This window comes from Eptatretus burgeri, chromosome 11 (assembly GCF_056783735.1).
Source record: "Eptatretus burgeri isolate ZD-2024b chromosome 11, Ebu_testis_v1, whole genome shotgun sequence".
NCBI lineage: Eukaryota > Metazoa > Chordata > Myxini > Myxiniformes > Myxinidae > Eptatretus > Eptatretus burgeri.
Window position 1 is genome coordinate 46,199,054 of NC_140971.1, and position 14,313 is coordinate 46,213,366.

The window sequence follows — 14,313 nt, forward strand, 5'->3', positions numbered from 1 at the left end:
TGCTATCAATCAATTTAGCACAATAAATATGATTATCACAGCCCTCTTAGTTTGCGCCCAGAAACCCGCCTTGTGAAATTTCAGGCATGTTTCCAGAGACTCTCACAAATTGCAGCCCTGGTAATTCCATTTATCTATTTGCTAAAGATTTTATTTTTTTATATGATGCTGTAAGACATTCTCCTTGGGAACAAAAAAACAGGTCCCTTGGAGGTCCAGTTTCGGAGGTATTGATTTTTTTGTACAGTCCACAATAAGTGTACGATGTACGATAAATTATTTTAGCTGTTGCTAAGCAATGGAGGTGTGCATAGCAACCATTCATTTTTGTGTACCTGCTCACCACATTGTACACATTTCACCCAAGTTTCATCAAAATCAAACTCTTTCTCTTTGAGATATTCACAATTAACCGTTTCTGAAATGTTCGACATGTACTCGCCCAAAACCTATCTCCTCCTACAAATATTTTTTGTTAGGGCTGCAAATTGGCATGAAGGGAGCTCGATAGATTGCGCACAGAACTCTAAGCTTCGATTTTTCGATCTTTTTGTTGAATTTATTTCGATTTTTTTCACCACTTTAAAGGGCCGTTGCTATGCCGTTGCTAGGGCCCATGGTCCCATATTCGAAAGCCCACGATTCCCAGAAATATTGGTCCTACCCACTAAATTTCATTGGAATCGGTTGAGTGGTTTAGCCCCTCGGCTTGACCAAAGTTTCGCGGACAGACAGACATGGAAATGTCCAGAATAAGTGTGCTCTAAGAGCAGCCAATAAATTATGGCCTTATCCCTTATGGCTTTATCCTTTGTAAATCAATGAAACGATGTTCATTTCAACAGGAATGTTACTGTCTCTGAGGTCCTTTATTGCCTGAACAATGCAGTAATACAAATATCTAAATCATCCTATCTTGCCGCGGAACTGCGCCAACTGGGGAGTTAACCCAGTGCTTGAGGAGATTCCTCTGTTTCTTTCCGTCCTGGGAGGCAGTGTTGTTGCCAGTAGCTGTCTGTATATCCTCCAAGTGATGTCCCTCTCACCATGCTCCTGGAACAAGGTCGCATTTCTCATTCTCTGCCGGGTCAAGCTGCTGGTTCTGTAGTCCTGGGTACTGGGAATTTGAATTTTATTTTATTTACTTATAAAGCGCACCTATAATAAAAATTCTTATATATTCTAATGTGCTGTACAATAAAAAGTAGCATAATGATACATATAACATTTAAGGTTAATCATATAATTTTTATAAGCACAGGCTAAAAGTTAAATTGCATTGTATACTGTATAATATACGATGTACGTATAATCGTATATTATACAGTATGTAAACATGAATTGTAAACATGAAACATGAATGTAAACTATGTAAACATGAATTACCTAGTCCTCATGAGGTGTGCAGGATCACGCATGCTTTGACAATGAGCTTGACAGTGGAGGGGTGATGCTGCATGGGACTTAGCAGAACCTGGAATCTGTTAGCCAGGATGCCGAATGCATTTTCTACTACCCTCCTTGCTCGGCTAAGCCTGTAGTTGAAGATGCGTTGTTCATTCGTCAGACCCCGGAGACTGTATGGCTTCATCATGGTTGGTTGTAAGGCAAAGGCATCGTCACCGATAAAGAAGTAAGGTACACCCTGGTTGTCGTTTGGAAGAGGCTCAAGTTCAGGGAAACCAAGGGTACCTTCTTTAGCGCATTCCTTCATCTCACAGTCATTGTATATCTGCGCATCTGATGCTGATCCAGTACTGCCGACATCTGCCCAAATGAATTTGTAGTCAGCATCCACAAGCACCATCAGAACAATGGAGTAGAATCCTTTGTAGTTGAAGTATTGGGACCCACTCTTTGGAGGACAGCGGCAGGCCACGTGCTTCACGTCAAGTGCCCCACATGAATGGGGAAAGTTCCATCGTTGGAAGAACTTGTCAGCTATGGCACGCCAACCATCAGGAGTACTTGGGCAAACCAGCACTTCATCCACGTATTCGTCGATAATGGCTTGACAGACTTCTCTGACCATTAGGGACTGGGTGTTATGAGGGACCCTCCATCCGAACTTCATCGAGGTATACTTGTTTCCAGAGGCAAGGTGACACAAAGTCAGTGCCAGCCTCATGCCAGGCTCAAGCGGATCCCTGTAGAAGGTGTACTGCTTGGTTATCCTTGGACCCACTCTGGCTAACAGCTCGTCGAACATCGCTGGGGGCATACGCAGGAAGTCGGTGAAGGCTGCTTGGTCATCGTTACAGAGTTTCACCATGAGCTGGTCATACATGCCAAAATGCCGTCGCCTCCCGATCCATGGTCTCACCCAGTTCTTTCTCCTCCGTTCACCTCTTCTTCTCCTGGCTCTATTGGCACGCAACTGGTACAGTGTCAAATCGATGAGGTCATGTTGATGTTGGGGGACAGGTAGTAGGTATTGTCGTCTCAGCCATGCCGGATCCTCCATCTCTCGGATGACATGGTCATGTACTCACCATGGAGTCTGGAACACTGACGGGTTCCTCCTGTGAGCCCCATTTTTGTATACCAATTCCCCTAAACGCTGCCAATATGCCATTATACGGTAGCTGAAAGTTAGAAACACGTTCAGTAAGTTCTGTGGTCGTCCGGAAGACGTCAAATACGTCTACATACTTCAATGTGCATTGGAGATACATTACACATAGGTTCAAAGCACGTTACTTATAGGTTAGAAATAAGTTCCGGGTACGCTAAACAATACCTCGACTTGTTTCGACTTATGAGTAACTTACAAATAACGTGTGTCGACGGGCCTACAACTTATGGCCAGCGTATGCGGAACGTGTGAGTCATACGCTGGCATACATCGAAAAATTTTGAGCATGTTAAAATTTGTCGACGAGCTTGGCGTACTACGACGTATGCCAGCGTGCTTCAGTGTGCTTCAGCATGCTCTTAACGTATACAAAACTTACGCATAATGTATTCGACGTACACCAGCGTTTTAGAAATTTTCATACGTCGGCATACGCTGGCTAAAACGTCAAGGTGTGACAGCCCCTTAAAGGTTAATGGTGTCATCCAGTCTGAGCGGTGTCCCATCAACTGTTGAGCTTGAGTACGGATGAACACAGTCACAAGTTCAACAAGTGGTGCCAGGCACAACAAATCCCACCCATTTAAGGCATAAAGTTATTTTGGGGATCAAATTTAAATTTGATACATCCTTAACCTGAATGTTGATTATAAGGAATAGAATAAGGAATATTTTAGTCTTAGTTTGAAGTCAATTAAACCATTTTTGACGAAGTTATGACCGTAAAACTTTGGACCCTACCGATCTTCACAAATATGCATTTTTCACCAGAGGATTGTTAGGATTTAAAGTCACAAATAGAATAAGGTTCAGTATAAGCTTAGTTTGAAGTAAATCGGATCATTTTTGACGAAGTTATGAGCGAAAAACAATTTTGACCTTTTCGTGACCTGACCTTGACCTTTGACCTAATTTGACCCAAAAGTTAATGGGGTCGTCCGAGGTTCATTACCCACCTGTGGATGCAATTTGACAGTGTTTGAGCCAGCCGTTTTCCCGTAACGTTGTATTTTCGTAACCATGTTTTAGTTTTAATGGAAATTTGTAATTTTGACCCGATGACCATGACCCCCAAAACTTCGGACCCTCCCGATCTTCACAAATATGCATTTTTCACTATAGGAATGGGTAGGATTATAAGTGACAAATAGAATAAGGTTCACTATCAGCTTAGTTTGAAGTAAATCAGATCATTTTTGACGAAGTTATGAGCGAAAAACGATTTTGATCTTTTCGTGACCTTGACCTTTGATCCAATTGGACCCAAAAGTTAATGGGGTCGTCCAAGGTTCATTGCCCACCTGTGGATTAAATGTGATAGTGCTTGCAAAAGCCGTTTTGCCATAAAGTTGCTAACAGACAGACAGACAAAAAAACAAACAGACGAACAAACCAGACGATTACAATATCCCGCTCTCTCCCTCCGGGGGCGGGATAATAAAAAGCAAGAAGTGGCCTTTCACCGGAGGGCCAATTCAGCGTCATGTCCACAAAATAATATGATCCACTCTGTGACTCGGGCGTGATAAATAGCCAGTGCCCGTGGGAATAAGCTGCTCACCAAAAGGGGTTTGATGATAGTAGTACTGTGGTTGAGAGGAATGAAAACCCCATTGAAGATAGAGCCGCGACGCGGCTCGTCGTACGAATCTGTGGGTACAGAGAGCAAAAGTGCTGCTGGAATAAAGGGGTCACGAACAGACTCGTGGTACGAAACTCCGTGGGTCAAGAGAGGAAATGTATCGTTGAAGATAGGGCTGCAAACGCGGTTTTACTCCAGTGGACTTTTTTTTAACTCCAGTGAAACTCAAGTCCATCAGTCATTTCCAGGACGGTGTAAATAGCGAGCTGCCAGGCAGAAAAGCATCATCACACTTCCGTTAAATCCTTCATCACCGCTCGTCCCTCGATGGGGCGGTCTGTTGAGCCCGATAGTAGTGTGGAGAAAAATGATTGGTTGGAAACAAAATTTTAAAAAACACAACTACATGACTGCCATTGGTTGGCCAAGTAAATTGAACAAAGTTCATGATGTAAAAGTACTAAAATTGGCATCGAGGAAATGACCACTTCAAGTAGCCCCGTCTGAGATCACTTGTAACCAGAATTTGTCAACATAGGAAGAAAGCGAAAGGGGTAAAAAAATTGCAGTGTAAAACAATGAACAGTCCCAAAGTTTCAAGTTCCAAAAGACTGTACAAAACGAGCTGGCCAATGAACTTGATGGCCAGACCACGTCTTCATCACTGCTGGCACTTGAGGAACAACTGCCTGTGATGGTGCTCGTTGTAATTGAGGGGTTGCAGGAGACGCATCTGCAGTAGTCAGGTCATGTTCAACATAAGCAGGCTTCAACCTGTCAATTCTGACAGTATCATATTTCCCATTGTAGTAAATAATGAAAAACTTGTTAGCACAGTGGATGACTTCAAGCGGTCCATCATACGGAGGTTGAAGTGGCTTCCTCACCATGTTGTGTCACACAAAAACATGAGTACAACTCTGAATGTCTGAATTGGTCCGAGTTTGCCTGTGCTATAGCCTGGTACGTGTAGGCTTCAAGTTTCTCATGTGCATCCGTAGTCTGTGTACAAATTTGCTCGGATCAATGTTGTGATTGCACTAACTAGGTGCTACAAACTGTCACGGCAACTTGAGAGTTTTGCCAAAAACTAACTTGGCAGCACAGCACCCAAGATTAGACTTAACCACAGTTCGGATACCTCGCAAGATGATAGGAAGACTCTCTGTCCATCTTGTATTTGCAAGGGCTTTCAGAGATGCTTTCAACTGTCGATATAATCATTCCATGAGCCCATTAGGTGATGGGTGATAAGCTGTGGTGTGGGCTCTCCTCCTGCCAAGTAGATTGGACAGAGCTTGGAAAAGGTCTGATTCAAACTGATGACCTCGATCTGTGGTTATTGTTGAAGATGCACCAAACACAACCACCCAATGTGAGATGAATGCTTGTGCTACAATTTCTGCTGTCTGTTAAGGGATGGGTATTGCGACCGGCCAATGAGTAAAACAATCAATGCACATGAACAGGTATGTATTGCCATCTGATGGAGGTAGAGGTCCAACTAGATCAATGTGAACATGGTCAGATCTGGAATTTGGTGTAGAAAACGTGCCAACAGGAGACCTGATGTATTTTGGATCTCTGACATGCTATGCAGGTTATGGACCAGTCTCTGAGACGTCATGATTCACTCCCTGCCTGACAAAATGCCGAGTCAGTAAATGTTGAGTGGCTCTGATGCCAGGGTGAGACAAATTGTGTAGAGTGTCAACAACTGCACGTCAATACTCACTAGGGATATAAGGGTGAGGATAACCTGTGGAAACGTCAGTAGGGTGAATATACTGATTCTGGCTCACTTTTACCCATGTAAGTGAATGGGGGATTTTCAGCGATTTTTATTTTTTCCCAAAAAGTAAACCCCCTTTTTATCCCAAGGTATATTTATTTGTCTCCCCTTTTAACCTAGGGGCACTCTATTCAAATAACCAATGCAATAAGATAAAGATTTGTTCAAGTCGCAAAGTAGTAATGTGATTTGTTAAAGGTGATTCTGAAGAAATATCTGAAACATGTAAGCCGAGGGACACTCTTTTTCAAAGAACCAGTGCATAATGTTTAGCTCACTCATTGAACCTATAGACATTTGTTCATTCTCAAATTCCTTCAATAGTTTAATTTTCTTAGCACAATAATCCCCATCTAAAATATTTAAAAATAAAACATTAATCTTTATATTTTTTAAGATACCCCTTTTGTGCCATTAAGAAATGATAAACGTCTCTTAATGCTCTTGTTTGACCACCTCCTGAGCCTCAGATTAGTTTTTGCATAAGCCACGCCCACTTTTCATAAGCCCCGCCCACTTTTTCATAAGCCCCGCCCACTTTCACGAGATATTCCCCATAAGGCACGCCCACTTTTATTAAGCCCCGCCCACTTTTTTTACTAAGCCCCGCCTACTCTTACATCATTTCCAGTTCATCTCTGACTCTCAAAGAAATCACTAGAAAATTCGAGAATGTTATGGTTTTGAAAAATTTCTGAACGAAGGCTTGCCTGGGCTTGCCCAGGGAATTTCCAAAGGAAACCACCCCCACCAGTCTTTCTCCATAAAAAGTTCAACCCAGACTCCATTTTCAAAAAAAAATTCTGACAATGGAATGCTGTACTGTGCTTGAGTGGGATGAGCTTGCGTGTAGATCGACTATTTGTATGGAACTAAACCTTCAAGTTGATGAACTGAATTCAAACCTCTTATCTGTTGAGGTAAGATTTTTATTTTCCTATTTTTAGTTCCTTTTAAGCATGGACTCATTTAATAATTAAATAACTTGATTAATACATTATTATTTTCTCTCACAGGAAATTGTATCTGAAATACAAAATGAAAATACCGATTTTGCCACAACTTGGGGCGAAATTGTTGGCTTGGTTGAAGACCTTATGAGCGACCAAGACCCACAGAACGAGCTCGTCCTTGATGACCCAACCAAAGAGTTATACCTTGGAGACTTTATGAGTGACCAAGACCCACAGAACGAGCTCGACCTTGATGAACCAACCAAAGAGTTATACCTTGGAGACTCACAAATTTTGAAAAAATCAGTAAATGAGTTCTGCCTTGATGGTTTAAATAACTACCTTGGAGAGTCAGGAAAAGGGTTCTGCCAAGATGGCTCTAAATATGGGACCTACCTTGGAGACTCACAAATTTTGAAAAAAATCAGGAAATGAGTTATCCCTTAGAGACTTTGTAAGTTGGTTTTATTTTGGAGACTTGAAATGTGGGTTCTGGCTTGACAACTCACAATGTGATACATATCTTGGAAACTCAACAGGAATGTGGTTATACCTTGGAGACTTGGAAAGTTGGGTTTATTTTAGAGACTTAAAATGCTATCACTCTTTGGGATCTAAACCTATCGATGTAGTTCTTTGTTGGATGGTGATTGATGGGAGCAAGATCAAGAAAGTTCTGGGAAGAAAGTGCAGGCTTACTCCCCCTTTCTACGTCATCAAACCTGAAAGCTTTAAAAGACAGAATTGGAAGAAGAGAAAAAACAAAAAATATGTATTGTTAGTTCTGGGAAGAAAGTGCAGGCTTACTCCCCCTTTCTACGTCATCAAACCTGAAAGCCCTAAAAGACAGAATTGGAAGAAGAGAAAAAAAACGTTAAAAAAAAAAAAATATATATATATAGGTGGAAATCTCATTTTGAAAAAGACTGTGTTGGGTGAGGATTGAGTTGGGGTTGAGATTTTGAATGTGAAGGTTGGGGTTGAGATTTTGAATGTGAGGGTTGGGGTTAAGATTTTGAATGTGAGGGTTGGGGTTGAGATTTTGAATATGAGGGTTGGGGTTGAGATTTTGAGTGTGAGGGTTGGGACACACACACACACACACACACACACACACACACACACACACACACACACACACACACACACACACACACACACACACACACACACACACACACACACACCAACAAACAAAAGTTAAGCCTTGACTATTCAGGTGAGGATTCTGTGTTTGGGGTTCACAGATCTAAGAACGTCTCCCTTGACACATTATATACTGTTATACACCTCGGACTTGGCCCGCGAGTGTCCACAACGGGATATAGAACGGGATATAGAAGGAGGGAGTGAGGCGCCAACCCATTGCTCCCATTGCACACACATTATATACTGTTATACACCTCGGACTTGGCCCTCAAGTGTCCACAACGGTGTATTGTCGGAGGGAGTGAAGCGCCAGCCCATTGCTCCCATTGCGCGCGCGCACGCACGCACACACACACACACACACACACACACACACACACACACACACACACACACACACACACACATCAACAAACAAAAGTTAAGCCTTGACTATTTAGTTGAGGATTATGTGAACGTCCCCCCTTGACACACCTTGGACTTGGCCCTCTAGTGTCCACAATGGTGTATAGGAGGAGGGAGTGAAGGGAAAACCCATTGCTCTCATGCATCTCATTGCATCTCATTGCTCTCTCTAAATTAGTTTCAATCTTTTTTGAGGAGAAACCCAATAACTCTATAAATGAATTATCAATTGTGAAATCAACCTTGTAGTTATTTTTAAGTTTAATCGTTGATTTTGAAGTATGTTTTTGAATGTCTATAACAATATTTTTTGGTTCATCACTCTGTTCTTTCATAAGACGAGCAATTTCGGAAGATATTTGAGAAATCTCATATGCTCCGGGTGAGACTGTTTTTGTTTTGTATCCACTTCCCGGATTATAACTAAACTTGTCATTTTTATCAGTTATATTAAAGAAGGTATTACAAGTTTCCATGGACAATACAGATGCCTCATATTCTTTTGTTGGGTCAGGTTGTAGTGGGTATGGGAATGAAGATGTGTGGTCGCTTGTTGTGAAATTAAAACTCAGGATTTTGCTTCTCATCTTATTTAATATGAGATAAAATGTCTTTATATTGAGATTTATTAATTATTTTCATGTTCATCGACTGGTCTAAAATGGCTGATGCTTCATTAAAACAATTGTTATTTCCAGCTTTCTTACTACCTAACAACAATAACAGTCTATTAACTAATTGCTATTGGTCATTTTGAAGAAAACTAATACCTGAACCAAGGATACTTATAGCCTGAATAATGTGTTTCTCCTTCTCATTTTTCCTACTTTTACCAGAAATACCAACCCTATAATTAAGAGTGTTCAGCAGATCAATATATACTCTCTCATCATTATTTTTCATTTCCAATGGTTTATCAATACACTTTGATTCATCCCTCACAGTTGAACCTTGTCTTCCATCTTTTGTGAGAAGAAACATTAATCTCGGAGTAAGTTTAACAGGTGGTTGAGCAGAACCCAATAACTTAAATTCATCATAAAATATCAATACCTTTTCTTGAACAAGATGAAATATTGCTGGTTGTTCTGTTGGAATGAGTCCTGCTTTGGTTTTTGAATCCGCTGAATATTCATTGTTTTGAAGAGCATTCACAATATAATCAGGGGTCGATTAATCTCTTCCAGTTGTTAAAATAAACCTTCATCATCATATTCTAATTCTCCTAAATGCTCTAATTCTTCCTCAGTCATTTGATCAAAATCTTTTAACATTTGAAGTTTTTTAGGAGTATATTTTTCTGTGGGAACTGTGGAAACATCTTTAATTTTTTCTTGGAAAGTTTTTAAAAGTGGTTCAAAAAATTTCTCTTGTTTCCTTTCAAATGCTTCTTTGCCCGTTAGTTTCTGTCTGCGTTTCTTCTTTATGTCTTCCTCTTGTTTTACAACATTTGAAACCAACTCTTGATGTTCCTTAAATCTTCTTGCTCTTTCTTTCGCATCCATTTATTTATTGGAAAATATCATTTAATATCTCATCTTGTTTCACAACAATATATTTATATTTTTCAGTCGTGTGCTTCATGTAATCCCCAAATTCCTTTTTACTACATAATGTAGAACAATTATCTCTCCAAAAATTGTTTATATCTATTGAATTTAACTTGAATAAAATAAAAGTATTAGCATTGTTTCTGATGGAACGACGAGGAAGTTGAAAGTCTGATTGACTGAGATAAATACAATTACAAGACAAATGTCTCCCTCTTGTGTAGTAGCTTTCCATTACCGTTTGGTTTTTCTCATTAACACAATCATCAAAGATAACGAGGTTCTTTTTAGATTTTTCCAAATCTTGGGGAGACGGAATATCATCCGAATTATCACTAAGAATACAAGTTATCGGTTTTGATTTCTTTTTACATCTCTGTGTTTCTCAAAATAGTTGAATTATATCTTCAATGTTATAATCATTTAGGTTTTTTTGAAGTTTAAATAAACTGATTATATCTTCTTTTTGAAGACCAGCATTAAAACCTTGTGAGAGTAGTTGATACTCTGGTTGAAAACTCGACTTTGTGAAAATTATTAAATTATTATAATCTAAAAAGTTGGGAGTCAGTAGCATCTTCAAAAGTAAGCAGGTTTTTCTACATCCGCTTGAACCAACTATGAGACATCTTCATGAATTTGGAAGATTTTTATGATTGTTAAATTTTATCTTATTTTCCCAAATGGGTAAAAAATCATTCATTTATATATTTGGAAAACAGGATATTTAATTTATTGTTGGCTTTTTAGAAACTCTATATTTTATCCTAAGTTCAGGTTTAATTTCAAGATAATCCATTATTTTATTTATGCAATATCTTCTCTTGATATTTCCCTGAAAATCACATCCATGAATAATATAAAACAACAATCCTTTGAAGATTTCTCGAATACGTTCAGTTTCTTCCCTTGTAAGGAAAGGTGTGTTATCACCCTCATAGTTTACATTCATTTCTCTAATCAATCTTGTAAAGTAATTCATTTTCTGTGTGAATCAAAAAGAATTATTTTCCTTTTTAAATTTTTTTATTATCATTAATTCGAAGATAATCACAAAATATACATTGTTTATAGGCTTTTGACTCTGAGTTTAATCCCACTCTATCACACGCAGGCCAATTCTCAAATTTGTCATATGGAGAATCAGGGAAGTCTTGCATATTTATAAAGTAAAACTTTACTTAAACTAAAATTCATCTCGACTTTCAGTTGCATATTAACTCATATTTAACAATATTACCATCGATATCTATATACTTTTTTTCATTACCAGATTCAACTACAACATTTTTTATATTGAAGGTAATTTTAAAATGATCCTTAACTCCTATTGAACGAAATGTCATTTCACCTGATATATTAACATCCTTTATTTCATCAGTATTTACATCTTTAGAGTTGTTGAAAAAAATACAAATTTCTCCTTGCATATCACAGATGGTCTTATCTTTTCTTTCTAAATCTTCATCCATAAGGTTTTTATTTTTTGATACTTTTTCTTGTTTCATTGCTTTTTCTAGTTTTGAATATATTACCAGAAGGAGAGGAGAAACATTTGTTTGAGATACTTTAATTGATGTTCTTCCAGGTATACTGAAAGCCCTTCCACTGAAGGAAATTGAAGAACTCATATTATTTACCATAATTGTTTTTATCCAATAGTTGTTATATTTATCTTTATTCAATTTTACATCCTTGACATATTTCTCAGTATCTTTTACAAATGAAGAGATTGATTGAAACTTGTTTTTTGTGTCTTGAAACATTGTATTTATTAAGTGAAAAAAGTTGGAGGATAAAATTGTTTTAAGCATAGATTCACCTGTAAAATAAACGAAATTTTCATCAAGAAAATTTTAGTTTTAGCAAAGTTTTATTTTATAAACATGGTGAATACAACGTACTGCGATGTTTGTAATCACGAATATAAACATTATATAAAACACCTCCGAACCAACAACACACATTTAATCTATTTCATAAAATATCTCCTCTTGATTTGGAAAGAAAACATTGTGATGTCTGCCCTGGGCTTGCCCAGGGAATTTTCAAAGAATCCTCCATTTTGAAAAAAAAAATTGTCCATTCTCACAAGGCTTGCCTGGGCTTGCCCAGGGAATTTCAAAAGGAAACCACACCCACCAGTCTTTCTCGATAAAAGCCTCAAGCCCAGGCTCCATTTTAAACATATTTTTTGCTGGTAATGGTGTGCTGTGTGCTTGCTTGGAACTCCACTACTTGTTTGGAACGAAACCTTCAAGTTGATGACTGGATTCAAACCTCTTATCTGTTGAGGTAAGATTTTATATTCCTATTTTCAAAGTTTGATTTAAGCATAGACTCATGTAACAATTAAATAACTCAATTAATACATTATTATTTTCTCTCACAGGAAATTGTATCTGAAAATACCGATTTTTCCACAACTTGGGGTGAAATTGTTGGCTTGGTTGAAGACCTTGTGAGCGACCAAGACCCACAGAACGAGCTTGAGTGGTATGATTTTGGCGTTCCTTGGAGTTTTACTACTTGTATGGAACTAAACCTTCAAGTTGATGAACTGGATTCAAACGTCTTATCTGTTGAGGTAAGATTTTATTTTCCGATTTTCAAAGTTTGATTGAAGCATAGACTCATTTAATAATTAAATAACTTAATTAATACTTTATTATTTTCTCTCACAGGAAATTGTATCTGAAATACGAAATGAAAATACTGCTTTTGCCACAACTTGGGACGAAATTGTTGGTTTGGTAGAAGACCTTGTGAGCGACCAAGACCCACAGAACGAGCTCGACCTTGAGGGTCCAACTAAAGAGTTATACCTTGGAGACCAGCAAAATCCTGAAAAAGAGTTTTGCAACAATAGTGCTCATTGTGAGTTATCAAGACAATACCCACTGAACAAGTTATACCTTCATGAGCCAGAATACAAGTTTTACCTTGGAGACTCACAAATTTTAAAAAAATCAGAAAATGAGTTCTGCCTTGATGGTTTAAATAACTACCTTGGAGACTTGAAATGTGGGTTCTGGCTTGAGAACTCACAATGTGATACGTATCTTGGAAACTCAACAGGAATGTGGTTATACCTTGAAAACTTGGAAAGTCGGGTTTATTTTGGAGACTTGAAATGCAATCACTCTTTGGGATCTAAACTTATCGATGTAGTTCTTTGTTGGATGGTGCTTGATGGGAGCAAGATCAAGAAAGATCTGGGAAGAAAGTGCAGGCTTACTCCCCCTTTCTACATCATCAAACCTGAAAGCCTTAAAAGACAGAATTGGAAGAAGAGAAAAAAACATAAAAAATATATATTATTAGTTCTGGGAAGAAAGTGCAGGCTTACTCCCACTTTCTACGTCATCAAACCTGAAAGCTTTAAAAGGCAGAATTGGAAGAAAAGAAAAAAAAATACGTAAAATATATATATAGGTGGAAATCTCATTTTGAAAAAGACATTGTGTTGGGTGAGGGTTGAGATTTTGAATGTGAGGGTTGGGACAACACACACACACACACACACACACACACACACACACACACACACACACACACACACACACACACACACACACACACACACACACACACCAACAAACAAAAGTTAAGCCTTGACTATTCAATTGAGGATTCTGTGTTTTGGGTTCACAGATATAAGAATGTTCCCCCTTGACACACATTATATGCAGCAGATGCCACCTGTTATACACCTCAGACTAGGCACTCGAGTGTCCACAACGGTGTATAGTAGGAGGGAGTGAAGCGCCAACCCATTGCTCCCATTGCACACACATTATATTCTGTTATACACCTCGGACTTGGCCCTCGAGTGTCCACAACGGTGTATAGTAGGAGGTAGTGAAGTGCTAACCCATTGCTCCCATTGCACACACACACACACACACACACACACACACACACACACACACACACACACACACACACACACACACACACACACACACACACACACAAACACAAACACAAACACACACACACACACATCAACAAACAAAAGTTAAGCCTTGACTATTCAGTTGAGGATTGTGTGAACGTCCCCCCTTGACACACATTATATACTGTTATCCACCTCAGACTTGACCCTCGAGTGCCCACAAAGGTGTATAGGAGGAGGGAGTGAAGGGCCAACCCATTGCTCCCATGGGTATTATCTGCTTAGTTTTGTCTTTTGTAATTCCTGTGAATAAATTGAACCTAAAATCTCTTCCCCTTCTAAATCATATATCTTATAAGTCCAAGGCACCGTATCTATAACATCAACAATTTAAAAAAGTTCGTTCGTC

At 38.9% G+C, this 14,313-nt stretch overlaps 1 protein-coding gene across 3 annotated transcripts in view; it reads left to right on the forward strand.

Annotated features, from left to right (window-relative positions):
- LOC147016991 (urea transporter 2-like) overlaps positions 1–8,929 on the forward strand; it is a 137,944-nt gene extending 129,015 nt beyond the window's left edge. Inside the window, exon 7 of one of the 3 annotated variants that reach the window (XM_085846321.1) lies at positions 6,966–7,419. In XM_085846321.1, coding sequence (XP_085702447.1) covers positions 6,966–7,337 — 372 coding nt within the window. In that variant the 3' untranslated portion in view covers positions 7,338–7,419. Of the gene's footprint in view, positions 1–6,965 lie in introns of all 3 variants that reach the window. The other 2 variants (XM_085846318.1, XM_085846319.1) reach the window with 2 other exon arrangements.
- Positions 8,930–14,313: the final 5,384 nt, after the last annotated feature.